A 13,371-nucleotide genomic window follows, 5' to 3' on the forward strand; every position below is an offset into this window, starting at 1 on the left:
CTCCCCCCACAATCCAGCAACTGCAGGGTCCGTATCTGGCCTGCAGGGGGCCTTCCGGCCCTTGCTCTAGCTCTGTGACTATTGTGGCTCCGTGCCTGCCCATAAAAGTTAGGAACAGTGCCCTTGTGCCCGGGGCTGGGGGCTCCGAAACGGCGCTGGGGCCAGGTTGGTGTCTCAGGCAAGATGGAGGAGAACGTGCTGCTTCTGGAACAAACAGCCCCAAGGTCTCCAGCCGACAAAGATTTGCTTCCCGTTCCTGCTGTGTGTCCTCCCTGGGTCGGCAGGGGGCTCTGTCCGTCAGTCACTTAGGCACCAGGCCTGAGGGAGCAGCCACGATCCGTAATATCACCAAAGGGAGAAAGAACTCAAGAGTGGCCCTCGCTGGCCATCAAATGCCCCGGCCCGAAAGTGACGGTTCACGGTGCTCACAGCTCATTAGAAAGAACTCCTCACGCGGGCCCCGGCCAGTCCCAGGGGCCAGGGAGAGTCATGTTCCCGTGCACTCAGGCGGGAGGGACCAGGAATCACTGGCAAAGAGACGGTGGCCACCGTGGCTGGGGTGAGGGACCAAAGGCCAGCAGCGGCAGCCGGTCACATCTGGGGGAGGGGAGGCTTGGTTGAAGAAGTCTCCTCTAGCAGGGTTGCTCTGGGATGCCCCAGCCTCTCTGGGCCTTACTCCGGGCCGTGTCTCAGATGCACGGGCCACTGTGCTAATAATCCTCTAGCAGAGACTGCCCTGAGCCCACACGCATATTACCTACTTTGGCCTTCGATCCGGTGAGGTGGGTCCTATTGCCACCGTCCCGTTTCGCGGATGGGAATACCGAGGCCCGGGGCGGTAGACTGCACAGCTGGACCCTCTTGATGTCTGCTGCCCCCACACAGCCACTCCGCGGCCCTGGCCCTGCCCAGGACCGAGGCCCACATAGCCATTCCTCCTCCGGGACAGGCCCACAGGGAACTGGTGACCCGTGAGAACCAGGGCTCTAGAGCCCGAGCAGGCGGGCAGTCAGGGCCTCTCTGTGCCCACGTTGCAGGCGGGGCCGACAAGCAGCAAATGGATGCTGAGCTGAGGAAGGAGATGATGGCCATCTGGCCCAACCTGTCCCAGAAGACGCTCGACCTGCTGGTCACCCCTCACAAGTGTAAGAGCCGTGCCTCGCCCGGCCCCGGGCTCTGACCCGCCAGGACGGAAGGGGCGGGAGAGAGGAGGAGGCAGGTGCAGGGACTAGGCTGGTGCCTCCGGGGCCCCCACCCACGGCGAGCTCCTCCTGTGCCCCCCCCCCCCCCCAGCCACAGACCTGACCGTGGGGAAGATCTACGCGGCCATGATGATTATGGAATACTACCGGCAGAGCAAGGCCAAGAAGCTGCAGGCCCTGCGTGAGGAGCAGGTACGGCCCTGGGCCCCGGCGCCCTCCGCTCCGGTGCCTGTCGCCCTGCGGGCACCGCGGTGACAGTCCAGAACAGCGAGGGGTAGCCAGGACCCGGAGCAGGTCGCTGGAAAGCAGGGCCTTGCCAAGGAGGTGGCCCGGACGAATTCATCTGCTCCGCCTTGGGGGCCCTGGGCACCCTGGGGGCAATCTGACTTTTGCTCTGGGTCAGACGGGAGCCACCCTGCTCCTCGTTAGACGTGGGAAGCGACCTCACTCAGGTGGCCGCCCTCTGGTGGCCGTAGCTGGTAAGGGCTGGGGCCGGGAGACCCGGGAGGAGGCAAATCTCCAGGTCCAGGTGGGAGATGATGGGGCCAGACCGGGTTGAGAAGTGGTCCCGTTCCGCATGGATTTGCGAGGAGGGAATTGCTTTGGGCATTTGGTGGGGGGTGGGGGGAAGGTGGCGCACTCTCGGCACAGCGCCCCTGCTGTCTCTCAGCTGCAGCCGTGGCCAGAGCCTGAGCCTTGAACACCGTCCCCAGCCTCCGCCCTGTGCACACACGTTGCTCTCTGTCCCCCCAGAATCGGACACCACTCATGTTCCAGCGCATGGAGCCCCCGTCCCCAACCCAGGAGGGGGGCCCTGGCCAAAACGCCCTCCCGTCCTCCCAGCTGGACCCAGGAGGAGGCCTGTGAGTGTGGCTCTGGCCAGAAGGTGGGGATGGGAGGGCAGGGAGCGCCATCCCCCAGGGCAGCCGCCCCTGGAGTGCCCACTACCACCCCGGCCTCTGTCCCCCCCGCACAGATTGGCTCACGAAAGCAGCATGAAGGAGAGCCCGTCCTGGGTGACCCAGCGGGCCCAGGAGATGTTCCAGAAGACCGGAACGTGGAGCCCAGAGCGGGGGCCTCCCACTGACATGCCCAACAGCCAGCCCAACTCCCAGGTGCCTCTGTCCCCCACCCCCACCCCCCACCGCCCCACAGCTCCCGGGCGCGAGCAGTACAGGAGGGAAGGGTCTGGGGTCCGAGCGTCGGGTTCCGGACTCACCGGCCTCACCCTGTGCCCCACAGTCTGTGGAGATGCGAGAGATGGGCAGAGACGGCTACTCAGACAGCGAGCACTACGTCCCCATGGAAGGCCAGGCCCGGGCGGCCTCCATGCCCCGCCTCCCGGCGGAGAACCAGGTGAGCGCTTTCACCACCCCCCCCCCAGGGCTGGACTCAGGGCCCCCAGGGTCCCTGCCGGCCAGCAGTGGGGATGCCGTGGCCCCCTCCCTCCCCGCACGGCCCAAGGGGTCTCTTTCCTCCGGGACCCCGGCTCAAGGGGGCCACCCACACCCTCAGCCGCAGGGTGAGGGCCCTGCCACCCTCTGTGGCCACCCCCGGAGGCCCTCAGCTCCTCCCTCATGGAGGACACATGGGGGCGCGGGAGGGGTGGGGGAGGTGACGCGTCAGGGCCAGGTGAGACCGGCGATCGAGAACGCGCACCCGGGCACGCGCACGCACAGACGCACGCTACGTGTCCGTTTGTGCTCTTACTGGCACCTACGGACGCACACGCGTGTGCACGTGGGTCGGCTCTTGGGAACTTGGCAGGTCCTAGGACCTGGTAGCAGAGTCTGGCGGGGGGTGGGTGGCCTGGGGACAGCTGGGGTTTGTATTTCCTGTCTGGTCTTTGTGGGGGCCAGTGGGGAGGGACAGGGACGTATGCCTGATGCGTGTCTGTGTGTGGCCGCTTCACCCAGCTGTAGCACCCACTTGGTCAGTGCTGGCGGGGGAAGGGGGGGGGGGGAGAGATGCGCCCACTGCCCCAGGCTCGCAGGGACAGGGGCACCGGAGCCAGAAGCATGGCTGGCTGCCCGCCCAGCCTATAAGGCAGGGCGGCATAGTCTGGCTGTGGCAGGCTTCCCGTGTGCTGTGCCATGGCGTGTGCACGGGGTACAAGGCTGTGCTGTGCCTGGCTGGGCCAGGGTGGCTCCAGGACCTGGCCTCTGGCTGCTGAGAACTCGGGTGGGGGGGGCGCCCAGCTGCATGTGGCCGCCCAGTGTCATCCCACCAGGCCTTCTCCCCACCTCCCGCGCCGCCCACACCCCCAGGACTGAGTCGCTGGACCCCAAGAGAGGGTTGGGACAGGACGGCTGACGGCCACCCCTCCCCAAGCTTTTGAGTGTCAGTGGGAACCAGGGCTGGGGCACCCTGCATGAGGCGGAGCCCAGGGCCCGGGGCCTGTGGTCACGCCATCCCATCTGTCCGTCTCGTGCCTCTGCCATCTGTCTGTCTATGGTGTCGCCTGTCTGTCTCCTCTGTGCCCGTGGGAGGCTGGCCAGCCGGGCCTGGGGTCACCCACACACCAGGGACTTGAACACCTCTTTCCCTGACCCTCTTGCCCCGCCCCCCCCCCCCCCCCCCACCGCCCAGGTTCATCTTTCCCGATCCTGGCATCTCCGTGTACCACCTCTCACTCTCCCTCTTGGCTTTTATATTTATTTTCTTCTTTCTGTTTTTCTGTGTGCACCATCCCGTGGGGCTGTGACAGAGGAGAAGGGGCCGGCCACGTGGGAATAACCTCAGTGTATGTACCGCCTCCCGGCTGGGCTCCGGCCCCCTCTTCCCGCCCACCCCCCCTCGTGGGAGTCCCGTCATCTCCCCTGTCCTCGGACCCCCCCCCTTTCTTTGCAGACTGCAACCCCCCACCCCGTGAAGCCCCATCCTTGTGTGTTGTGTCTTCCGTGTGCCTGCTGGGCGGGCCTGCCCCCCACCCTTCCCCCCAACCCCCTCTCCTCCAAGCCCCCAAGCTGGGAGATGCCATCTTTCCAGGAAGCCTCACCTGCAGCCCCACCTGGCCCGCTCTTTTTCAGAGGCTCATACCCCTGACGCCACCCCTGACCCTCTGGTGCAGAAGCCCCAAGTCTCTTAAAACTGCCACCTGAGGCGGAGCCACCGGCCATTCGGCTGGGATGGCCTCAGGTGCCATCTTCCTCCTCTCCTCTCCCAGCAGCAGAGAACCACAGGCCCCTCTCTAGGGTTTGACCCCTGGGGGTGCAGCGTGGGCAGGCTCCCAGGTTGCAGGCCAAGGGGAAGGGCAGCTCCCCTCGGGGCCTCAAATGCCAGGGGAAGCCCCTCAAGGGCTCCCTTCGCGAGCCGGACTCAGGTGGGCAGGAAAGCCCGGTCCCGGCTAGCCCAGGAGAGGACAGTGAGCCGGAAGGCTGGGCACCCGGTCCTGAGCACGCAGGAGGTCTACCAGCCTCCAGAGAGCAGGCAGGAGTGAGCGCCGGGCTGTGCTGCCCAGGGCCCAGGGCTTCCGGGTGGAACCCGGGATGGGGGACGCTCTCCCCTTCGGCGAGCCTGCCTGCCCCTGGCTGGATGGCCAGGGCTGGGGGGTACCTCCCAGGGGTGGTTCCGAGAAATGGGGGTGGATCATATGGGGCCTCCTGGCCGGAACCCAGGATGGGCCTGGGAGGAGGCAGAAGGGTCCCGGGACCCTGGTGGATCAGAAGCCGAGCCCCACGGCCCTCTGGGACTCTGCCCCCGACACTCACACCCCGTCACTGAGGGCTGAGGGGCCGGGACAGACCGGGACCGCCCGGTGCGGGCTGCTGACCCCGGCCCGCTGGCCTGTCCACCCCCCCAGACCATCTCAGACACCAGCCCCATGAAGCGCTCAGCCTCCGTGCTGGGCCCCAAGGCCCGGCGCCTGGACGATTACTCCCTGGAGAGGGTGCCGCCTGAAGACACCCAGCACCACCACCAGCGGCGCCGAGACCGCGGCCACCGAGCCTCTGAGCGCTCCCTGGGCCGCTACACGGACGTGGACACAGGTGGGCTACCGCTCAGGGCCCAGGGGACGAAGGAGGGGAGGGGACGACAAGGGAGAGCAGGGAAACACCGAGGGCGAAAAGAGGAGGTCTGGACCAGGAGCAGGTCCCTCAGGGGACAGGACCAAACGGCCGAGCTGGGCCTGATGCCGCCCAGAGCCTGGGGACCAGACCCCTGACGCCCAGCAGGCTCTCCTTGGTCCGGGAGAAGGTGCCCCTGTCTAGAGCCCACAGGCCCTCGGGGAGGCCTCCTGTGCGTCACCCACGCCTCCTGCATGGCCGTCTGTTTGTCTGACCCCCTGCTCTGCCCAGGCTTGGGGACCGACCTGAGCATGACCACCCAGTCCGGGGACCTGCCGTCTAAGGAGCGGGACCAGGAGCGGGGCCGGCCCAAGGACCGGAAGCACCGGCAACACCATCACCACCACCACCACCACCACCCCCCACCCTCGGACAAGGAACGCTACGCCCAGGAGCGGCCTGACCATGGCCGGGCCCGGGCCCGGGACCAGCGCTGGTCCCGCTCACCCAGCGAGGGCCGTGAACACATGGCACACCGGCAGGTGGGTGTGGCACCGGGCACCCCTGATCCGAGCCCCCGGGGGGACAGCTCGGGGGTGCGGGACGGGGAAGGGGGCGGGGGGGGCACACCAGAGAGCCACTCTAGGCAGGGTCTCCATTCCCCAAATGTGACCTCTCACCCTGCCCACCACTGGGGTCCCCAAGCCAGGGGGGAGCCGGGCAGGGGGAGACGCTGCCCCCAGCCACTCTGGCTCCCCGCTCTGCCTCCCCCCCAGCCCCCCTGCCCGCCTGCCGCCCCCTCCCCTGCCCCGCAGCTGCTTCCTCTTTGGTTGTGGATCACCGTTTGAGTTTCTGGCCAGCGTGGTCCTTACGACTCATGCCCCCCGCTGGCTGCCTGCTGCCTTTTGCTTTCCTTTAACCCGGCTTCCGTTTTTGTTTCGATTATGATTTCTGTCCTCTGGACGCCTGTGAGTAATTTTTGAAACTTCTGCTATTTAACCCCGAAACTTACAAAACTCCATTTCTCATTTCTCTTTTCACTTTGTTGTGTTGGTTTTCGACTTCCCCCTCCCTCCTTGTCTCTCCCTCCTCCTCCCCCTCCTCCCCTCCTCGTCCTCCTCCTCCTACCTGTGGCTGTTGCTTTTCTCCTTTTTTTCCATTCAAACGTCCTGTGGCCCCTCCCCCCCACCTCTCCTCCGCCTCCTCCTCCCGGTCCCCCCTCCCCGCCCCCGCCCCCTTTGGTTTTCCTTTGCCCCCTCCCTCTCTCCCTCCCGTCCTCTGTGTCTCCTCCGTCTCCTTCTGGTTGATTTTGTTGTATCTTTTTTTTTGATTTCCTTTGTTTCAATTTTCGTGTAGGGCAGTAGTTCCGTAAGTGGAAGCCCAGCCCCCTCAACATCTGGTACCAGCACTCCGCGGCGGGGACGCCGCCAGCTCCCCCAGACCCCCTCCACCCCCCGGCCACACGTGTCCTATTCCCCCGTGATCCGTAAGGCCGGCGGCTCGGGTCCCCCGCAGCAGCAGCAGCAACAGCAGCCGGCGGCGCGGCCGGGCCGGGCGGCCCCCAGCGGCCCGCGGAGGTACCCGGGCCCCGCGGCCGAGCCTCTGGCCGGGGAGCGGCCGCCCGCGGGGGGCCACGGCAGCAGCCGCTCGCCCGCGATGGAGCGGCGGGGCCCGGGCCCGGCCCGGAGCGAGTCCCCCAGGGCGTGTCGCCACGGCGGGGCGCGGTGGCCGGCGTCCGAGGGGCCCCCCGGGCCCCGGCACCACGGCTACTACCGGGGCTCCGACTACGACGAGGCCGACGGCCCGGGCGGCGGAGGAGGGGAGGAGCCCCGGGCCGCGGCTTACGACGCGCCACCCCCCGCGCGACGCGCGTGCTCGCCCAGGACTCCCCGGGCCCCGGGCCCGGCGGCGTGCGCCTCGCCTTCCCGGCACGGCCGGCGACTCCCCAACGGCTACTACCTGGCGCACGGACCGGCCAGGCCGCGCGGGCCGGGCCCCCGGAGAGGCCTGCACGAAGCCTACAGCGAGACCGACGACGACGACTGGTGCTAAGCCCGGGCGAGGTGGCCCCCGCGCCCGCCCGGCCCCCCCACGCACCCCACGCACACGCCCCGCGGGGAGGAGCCGCGCACGGGCCGCGGGCCCACCTCGCTGCCGCCTGCCCAGCGCACCCGGGGGGTGGGGGTGGGGGGGGCCCGGGACGGCCCCGGACTCTGGAGGGAAACCCCAGGACCCGGACACACCAGGGTGGCCCGCGAAGACCCTCGGCCAGAAAAGCCGCTGGGGGGCGGGTGGGGGGGGCGGCGATGAGCCCCCCCAGCCCCACCCAGCCGACCCAACCCCGCCCCCCACGAGGGGGACCCTGGAAGGGGGGGGGGAGGCAGACAAACCGTACAGCCAAGGGATTCGAATTAACTCAGCCATTTTTGGAGAACCTTGGGGAAAATGGAAATTTAAAAAAAAAAAACACACATTTTTAAAAGAAAAACGGGGAGAAAAAAAAATCGCTTCTATTGATGAGTTTTATCATCTCAATTGAATCTTTCCTTTCCCTGGTGAACGCGAGCTGGTGGCCCGTGTTGTGGCGGAGAAGCCGGAAGCGAAGCCGAAACCCAGCGCCCCACACAAGACCCTCCACCAGACGCTCATACCCCACACACGTTCTCAGACACACACAGGAGTGCTTGCTGGTTATACCAAACCCTACTATTACTGCCTGCAGAAAAATCAATTTAAAAAGATACACAATTTTAAAAAGGACAAAAAAATTAATGATTGAGAAAAGAAGCATTTTTTTCTGACATTTGGTCCTGCTTGAAATAACAAAAGAAAAAGGAAAAAAAAAAAAAACCACCACCACCACCGGTTTCCTTTGCTTCTTTTTTCCTTTTTCCTACCTTGTTTGAAAACTGTGGGCTTGGGACTGTGAATTACTGCATGACATTCAAAAAGAAAAAAAAAAATAAAAAAAAGTTGAATCAAAGGGCTTTTGGATCGACTGGTCTTTGTCCCTCTGCAAAGTGCTCCCCAGGTCTCTTGGGGGGGAATGGTGGAAGGGAAGCCCTTTGAAAGTGTTTGAAGGCAGGAAAGAAGGAGGCAGACAGACCCTGATCCTCACAGAGCTTGGTGGCCAGAGCCCTAGAAATTCTGGCTACCTGAACAAGCCCAAGAAGGCCAAGGCCGAAGATGTTACCCAGGTCCCTGCCAGCTGTCCTGGCTGGAAGGCAGAGCAGTGCACCCCGCTGCCACCCCACGCCTCCACCCTCAGGCACCCGGGTCTCCCACCGTCTACTGTCAACCAGGTTCTACCTACAAGCAGCCATCCTGGAAGATAAATCATCTCGGATGACCATCCTGCATGATGGGGCCAGTGGGAGCCCGGGGAGTGCCTGTGAGGCCCCAAACGTTAGCAAAACTTCCTATTGGAAACATCTGAGCAGCTGGTGGGGCGTCCTAAAGGTCAAAGGTCAGAGCAGCCCCCCCCCATTGCGTAATGGGGGATGGTCATGGCCAGCTCAAGATGCTGGCGGCACGTGAGAGGTACAGGTGGAGGTGGGGTTCTTACACAGGGGCTGACAGCCTGCCCTCCCTCCACCCTCAGACCCATCCCGTGCCCCTGCCTGTCACTCCCGCTCCAGCCTTACAGAAGCTGGCCCCACAGATGAAAGTGACAGAAAACTCGTACGTTGCCCCCCCCCCCCCCATCGTCAAGACTTCACCTCCTTGCCTATTCTGTGAATGCTCCTGCAAATACGGGCAATAGCCACAAAACTGTAGTCAGAGTTGGCGGTCAGAGGGCTGTGTCGATTCAGGTGAGCAAAAGACCCGTTATACCCCCTTGTTCAAGTTGAGCGGAAAGGCAGCTCCTCATTCTCCCTAGAAAGGGATTGAGGGAATCCCACAAAGTCTGCAGACAAGGAGGGGGGGGGGATGGTCCTCAGGGAACATCAGGGCACCAGAAGAAGGAAAATCAGAGGCCAGGCAGGGGGAGACTAACACCCCAACTTTCGGGTCAGTCATTGGACCCTGGGGAGCTTAGCGCCACCACCCTCCCTAGAGCCCCTCCCAACTCAGCATACACACTGGCTATGTGACCTGAGGAAAGTGACTTAACCTCTCCGTGCCTCTGTTTTTCCAGCCATAAAATCGAAATGATAATAAGACTGTTTGTGAAAGTTAAACGCGCTATTTTACATCAGCCGCCAGCGAACTTTTTCCTAAAGGATCAGACTAATATTTTCAGCTTTGGGACCCAGATAGTCTCTGTTGCGACTCCTCCACCTGCCATCATACCAGGAAAGCAGCCAGAGATAACATGCGAACAAGTGAATGTGGTTGTGTTCTGATAAAACTTTTTTTACAGGAGCGCCTGGATGGCTCAGTCAGTTAAGCATCCGACTGCAGCTCAGGCCAACATCTCCCAGCTCCTGGGTTCGAGCCCCGCGTGGGGATCTGTGCTGACAGCTCAGAGCCTGGAGTCTGCTTCCGGGTCCCGTGTCTCCTTGCCCCTCCCCCACTTGAGCTCACGCTCTCTCTCTCTCTCTCAAAAATAAATAAAACATTAAAAAAAAACCACTTTATTTATAAATACAGACAGTGGGCCAGATTGGGCCCTTGTCCTACGTAAGTGGTTCCCAAACTTTTTGGTGTCAACGCCCCTTTACATTCTTAGGAAAATTATCAAGGACTCCAAAGCATGTCTCTTTATGTGGGTAATAGTTACAGATAACCCCCGCCCCAGGGGCCCGGACCCCTCTGAGACCTGCTGTTCTCAGAGTGTCACCCGTCCCACCTGAGCCATTATTTCCATAGCACCAAAGCAGAAAGTTCGACAGGCCTTCCTCCAGACCTCGACCCTCGAGCTTACCTTGGGCAAAGAAGGCTGAGCAGGCAGCCTGAGAAGGCCTCCAAATGGCAAGGCAGGCCGAGCTCCCTCCACAATAATGACATCTAGGAAGTGCCCGGTCCAACAAAAAGCGAAAGAGGGTTTCCACTTCCTAACCAGGTAGGAAGCCAGTCACAACCCCCCACAGACGTCGAGGCCAGCTGTCTGCCCGAGGCAGGGCTGGCCTCTGGCAAAGGCCCACCTCCCGTGGTGCTGAAGCTGGTCGGCACATTTGTCCCGTGCAATTCCCTCTGGAACCAGGGAAACTGCAGCCATCTGTCCACAAGGGAACAAGTCCTCCTGCCAGAGCCCCCCACAGCCCCTGGACCCAAACCTGAGGCTGCGTGCAGGGAGGCTGGACCCCAGGCCTCCATCACCCACACCTTCAGGCTGGGGCAAGTGTAAGTTGCCCAGGAGACTCAGAGGGAGGGAATCAGGAGGGGAAGAGGCAGAGGGTGGCTTGGCTTAAGCCCTGGTCTCACATCCCCTCAGTCTCTGGCCTCAGCCACGTCATCTGGAAGGCTGCAGAAGGGGCAGGGAAATGGGGACTCTGAAAGCCAAGTATACCCTGCAAATGCCCTGGGCAGCCTCCTACCTGGGGACAATGATCTGAGAGATCCAGACATCCTCAGGGCTGAAAGGAACTGCTTCGCTACAGTCTAAAGCTCCCCCTGTTCTCTCTCTGAGCCTCAATGTTCTGTCTGTGAAATGGGGGCCCACTACTGTGTCAGGGAGGCAAAACATTTCCTCTACCCCCTTAGAGTCAGTGACTGAGGCCTGTGAATTAAACTGAGAAATGACGGATTCACGGGAAAAAAGACACACAATTTTTATTACTATTTACGCGCGCAGAAAAGCGGTGAAATTCAAAAGAGTGATTCGACTCAGGGGTTTATATACCATTTTAACAAAGAAAAGGGAGGTTGGGCTTGCAGGGATGATAAATTATGGGGAAATGACTAGGAAATATATGGTGGAAACTAATGGAAGATAAGGATTATTTTTGTAAGGTTTCCTAAGGTTTGTTTATACAGACTCATCCTGGTGCCTCACCGTCTTCAGTGATGAGTCACTCTTCTCTTCCTGACACAGGAGAAAAGGGGACACCTTCAAAACACGAAGTTTCTGTCACCTTCTTAAAAGGAAATTGATGCCCTGCTTTTAGGTAGAAAAGAGGAGGACAGAGAGCTCTTTTGCATCTCACTTGCCTTCAGCTCAAAATCATCCTCAAGTGGCGTATTTGGGGGTGGCACCTGTCTGACCCCCAGCAGCTGCCATCAAAGGACTGACGGGGTGTGGATGGGTGACAGCACTTGGCTCGAAGACTTGTGGGAAAGTCAGATCTGTGGGTGGCTGCCGACCAGAGCACCCCACGATGGGGACTACTGGCTCCTCAGGATCGCTGCACAGCATGGAGGTAAAGGCCTGGTTTTAGGGAAGAAACCGGAAGGAGGACGAGGACACGACGCTCAGCCCGTGTCTTATGTCACCAGGCATTTGGAAAAGCCTCACCTACAGAGCAACGACTGGTGCTTAGAGTGGTGAAACACACAAGGAGCGGGGCGCCTGGGTGGCTCAGTCGGTCAAGCATCGGACTCTTGATTTCACCTCAGGTCACGATCTCACAGTTCGTGAGTGTTGGGCTCCTCGCTGACCACGGGGAGCTTGCTTGGGATTCTCTCTCTCCCTCTCTCTCTGCCCCTCTCCGGCTCGTGCGCTCTCTCTTACGCGCGCGAAATAAATGCGCTGTTTCAAAAACAGAAAATTCTTTAAAAAAAAAAAGATTAAAAAACACACATAAGTAGAAAAAGGAGAACAGATGGCTTTAAAAACATTAAATAGTAGCAATATTACTCTCCTAAGAGAGCTGTAACAAACCGCCGCAGACTGAGTGGCTTAAAACAACAGAAATTTCTTGTCTCACAACTCGGGAGGCAAGAAGTCCGGAAATCAAGGTGTGGGCGGGGCGGCTCTCACCGAAGGTCCTGAAGGAGAAGCTGTCCATCCATGTCTCCCGTCCAGCTTTCGGTGGTTGCTGGCAACCCTGAGGCGTGCCTTGACTTGTGGCTACATCACTGTGCCTCTGTCTCTGTCTTCACCTGGCCTTGTCCCTGTGTCTCTTTCTCTTACGAGGACACTTCGCCTGGATTTAGCCCACCCCCCTCCCCAACGCAGTATGGTCTCATCCCTGCCCTTACCTGAATTACATCTGCAAAGCCCTGATTTCCAAACAAGGTCCCTGTGGTTTGATGAGAAATATATTTGGTCTCTGTCCCCAGTTCCTGGTACAGAGCTCTTAAAACCCTTGGGATTTCCCAAGTCACAGGAGTGTCTTTTATCATTCATAAGAAGACTTTTAAAAAGATTTTATTTAATTGTTTAAGGTTTATTTGTTTTTGAGAGAGAGAGAGAGAGAGAGAGGGAGACACAGAATCCGAAGCAGGCTCCGGGCTCTGAGCTGTCAGCACAGAGCCCCACACGGGGCTCGAACTCACGAACCGCGAGATCATGACCTGAGCCGAAGTCGATCGCTCAACTGACTGGGTCACCCAGACACGCCTAAAGATTTTGTTTTATTTTCAATGTTTATTTATTTTGAGAGAGCGCGCGCGCGCGTGCGTGCCCTCACGTGCACAAGTGTGGGAGGGGCAGAGAGAGAGAGAATCCCAAGCAGGCTCCCAGCTGTCAGCGCAGAGCCCGACTTGGAGCTCGATCCCACGTACCCCGAGATCGTGACCTGAGCCAAAGCCAAGAGTCGACTGAGCACCGCCCCCCCCCCCCAGGCCACCTGGATTAATGCCCTTATGAAAGAGCCCCGGGAGAGCTCTCGCCCCTTCCAGCATGGGGGGGAAAGCGAGGAGATGGTGTCTCTGAGCTAAGAGGCAGGCAGGCCCCACCAGACGCCGCATCTGCTGGTGCCTCCAGAGCCGTGAACAGTAACTCTCCGTGGCTTACAAGCCCCCGGTCCGTGGTCTTCTGTCGTGGCAGCCCAAACGGACGAAGATGGCCTGAACGGGGCACGAGCAGACAAGGGCTGCTGGCCGGAGTAGTCTTCAGAGGGGCTGGGCACGGAGCCGCTCTCGTTCCACCCCTGCCCTGGATCTGCCATGACAGCCCCATCTGCTGAACGTGACACCCACGCTCCATCTGGCCTCCCGTCCCTGCCCGGAATAGCAGCCCGAGGAGCCCCTCTGCGCTCCACCCAACGTGCCCACCACATCGGGCCCTGCGAGCTTTCCAGAGCCCTACCCCCGCCCCCCAGCCTCCCACGCGGTCT

General features: G+C 61.3%; 1 protein-coding gene across 7 annotated transcripts in view; it reads left to right on the forward strand.

Annotated features, from left to right (window-relative positions):
* CACNA1A (calcium voltage-gated channel subunit alpha1 A) overlaps positions 1 to 7,393 on the forward strand; it is a 281,855-nt gene extending 274,462 nt beyond the window's left edge. For 5 of the 7 annotated variants that reach the window (XM_053219793.1, XM_053219790.1, XM_053219791.1 and 2 more), the window contains 9 exons: positions 1,038 to 1,145; positions 1,294 to 1,394; positions 1,956 to 2,065; positions 2,179 to 2,317; positions 2,445 to 2,558; positions 3,910 to 3,945; positions 5,005 to 5,191; positions 5,501 to 5,751; positions 6,566 to 7,393. In XM_053219793.1, the coding sequence (XP_053075768.1) occupies positions 1,038 to 1,145; positions 1,294 to 1,394; positions 1,956 to 2,065; positions 2,179 to 2,317; positions 2,445 to 2,558; positions 3,910 to 3,945; positions 5,005 to 5,191; positions 5,501 to 5,751; positions 6,566 to 7,261 (1,742 nt within the window). In that variant the 3' untranslated portion in view covers positions 7,262 to 7,393. The remainder of the gene's footprint in view (positions 1 to 1,037; positions 1,146 to 1,293; positions 1,395 to 1,955; positions 2,066 to 2,178; positions 2,318 to 2,444; positions 2,559 to 3,909; positions 3,946 to 5,004; positions 5,192 to 5,500; positions 5,752 to 6,565) is intronic. The other 2 variants (XM_053219796.1, XM_053219794.1) reach the window with 2 other exon arrangements.
* Positions 7,394 to 13,371: the final 5,978 nt, after the last annotated feature.

The sequence above is a fragment of the Acinonyx jubatus genome, chromosome A2 (assembly GCF_027475565.1).
Source record: "Acinonyx jubatus isolate Ajub_Pintada_27869175 chromosome A2, VMU_Ajub_asm_v1.0, whole genome shotgun sequence".
Lineage (NCBI taxonomy): Eukaryota > Metazoa > Chordata > Mammalia > Carnivora > Felidae > Acinonyx > Acinonyx jubatus.